Genomic DNA, 984 nt, shown 5'->3' on the forward strand with positions numbered 1-984 from the left:
GCGGGGCCGGGCCGGGGGGGGCGGGGCCGGGGTGGGATTCCCGCCCTCCCCCGGAAAAGCAGGTGGGACCTCCCCCCCGGTGTCGTGTCCCTCGTCCCCTCCTCTGGCAGGGTCGCCGTTCCGCGATGAGATCACGTTGGCCATCCTGCAGCTGCAGGAGAACAACCGGCTGGAGATCCTCAAGAGGAAGTGGTGGGAAGGGGGGCACTGCCCCAAGGAGGAGGATCACCGCGCCAAAGGTGGGCGTGGCTTGGGTTGGCCCGGGTTGGCCCCCATTGGCTCGGGTCCAGTTTGGGTTGGCCAAGGTTGGGTTTGTCTGGCTTGGGTTGGGTTGGGTTGACCAAGTTGTGTTGAGTTGGGTTGAATTGGGTTGTGTTGACCAATTTAACTTGGATTGAGTTGAGTTGTGTTGACCAAGTTGGGTTGAGTTGGGTTGAGTTGTGTTGACTTTAGTCAACCATGTGAAGTTGGGTCAAGTTGGGTTGAGTTGACCAATTTAAGTTGTGTTGGGTTGTGTTGAGTTGTGTTGACTTGAGTTGACCATGTGATGTGAAGCTGAGTTGGGGTGAGTTGGGTTGAGTTGTGTTGACCAAGTTGGGATGGGTTGAGTTGGGTTGAGTTGACTAAGCGAAGCTGAGTTAGGTTGTGTTGGCTTGAGTTGTGTTGAATTGGGTTGAGTTTTGCTGACTTGAGTTGACTTGAGTTGACCAAGCCAAGCTGAGTTGGGTTGAGTTGGGTTGAGTTGTGTTGAGTTGTGTTGACCAAGTTGGGTTGGGTTGTGTTGACTTGAGTTGACCAAGCCAAGCTGAGTTGTCCCCCCCGCGTCCCCCCCGCGCGCCCCCAGGGCTGGGCATGGAGAACATCGGCGGCATCTTCGTGGTGCTGGTGTGCGGCCTGGTCGTGGCCATCCTGGTGGCCGTCATGGAGTTCGTCTGGTCCACGCGGCGCTCGGCCGAGACCGAGGAGGTGGGGGCGGGGCCGGGG

General features: G+C 58.1%; 1 protein-coding gene across 1 annotated transcript in view; it reads left to right on the forward strand.

The window, feature by feature from the left end:
• The window catches only part of LOC121331630 (glutamate receptor ionotropic, kainate 5-like), a gene marked incomplete at both ends in the record, with an annotated part of 3,356 nt that extends 2,390 nt beyond the window's left edge, over nucleotides 1-966 (forward strand). The window contains one exon of the mRNA XM_041396232.1: nucleotides 845-966. Within this exon, the coding sequence (XP_041252166.1) occupies nucleotides 845-966 (122 nt within the window). The remainder of the gene's footprint in view (nucleotides 1-844) is intronic.
• Between the last annotated feature and the right edge of the window lie 18 nt (nucleotides 967-984).

This window comes from Onychostruthus taczanowskii, unplaced genomic scaffold (assembly GCF_017590055.1).
Source record: "Onychostruthus taczanowskii isolate IOZ18803 unplaced genomic scaffold, ASM1759005v1 scaffold1262, whole genome shotgun sequence".
NCBI lineage: Eukaryota > Metazoa > Chordata > Aves > Passeriformes > Passeridae > Onychostruthus > Onychostruthus taczanowskii.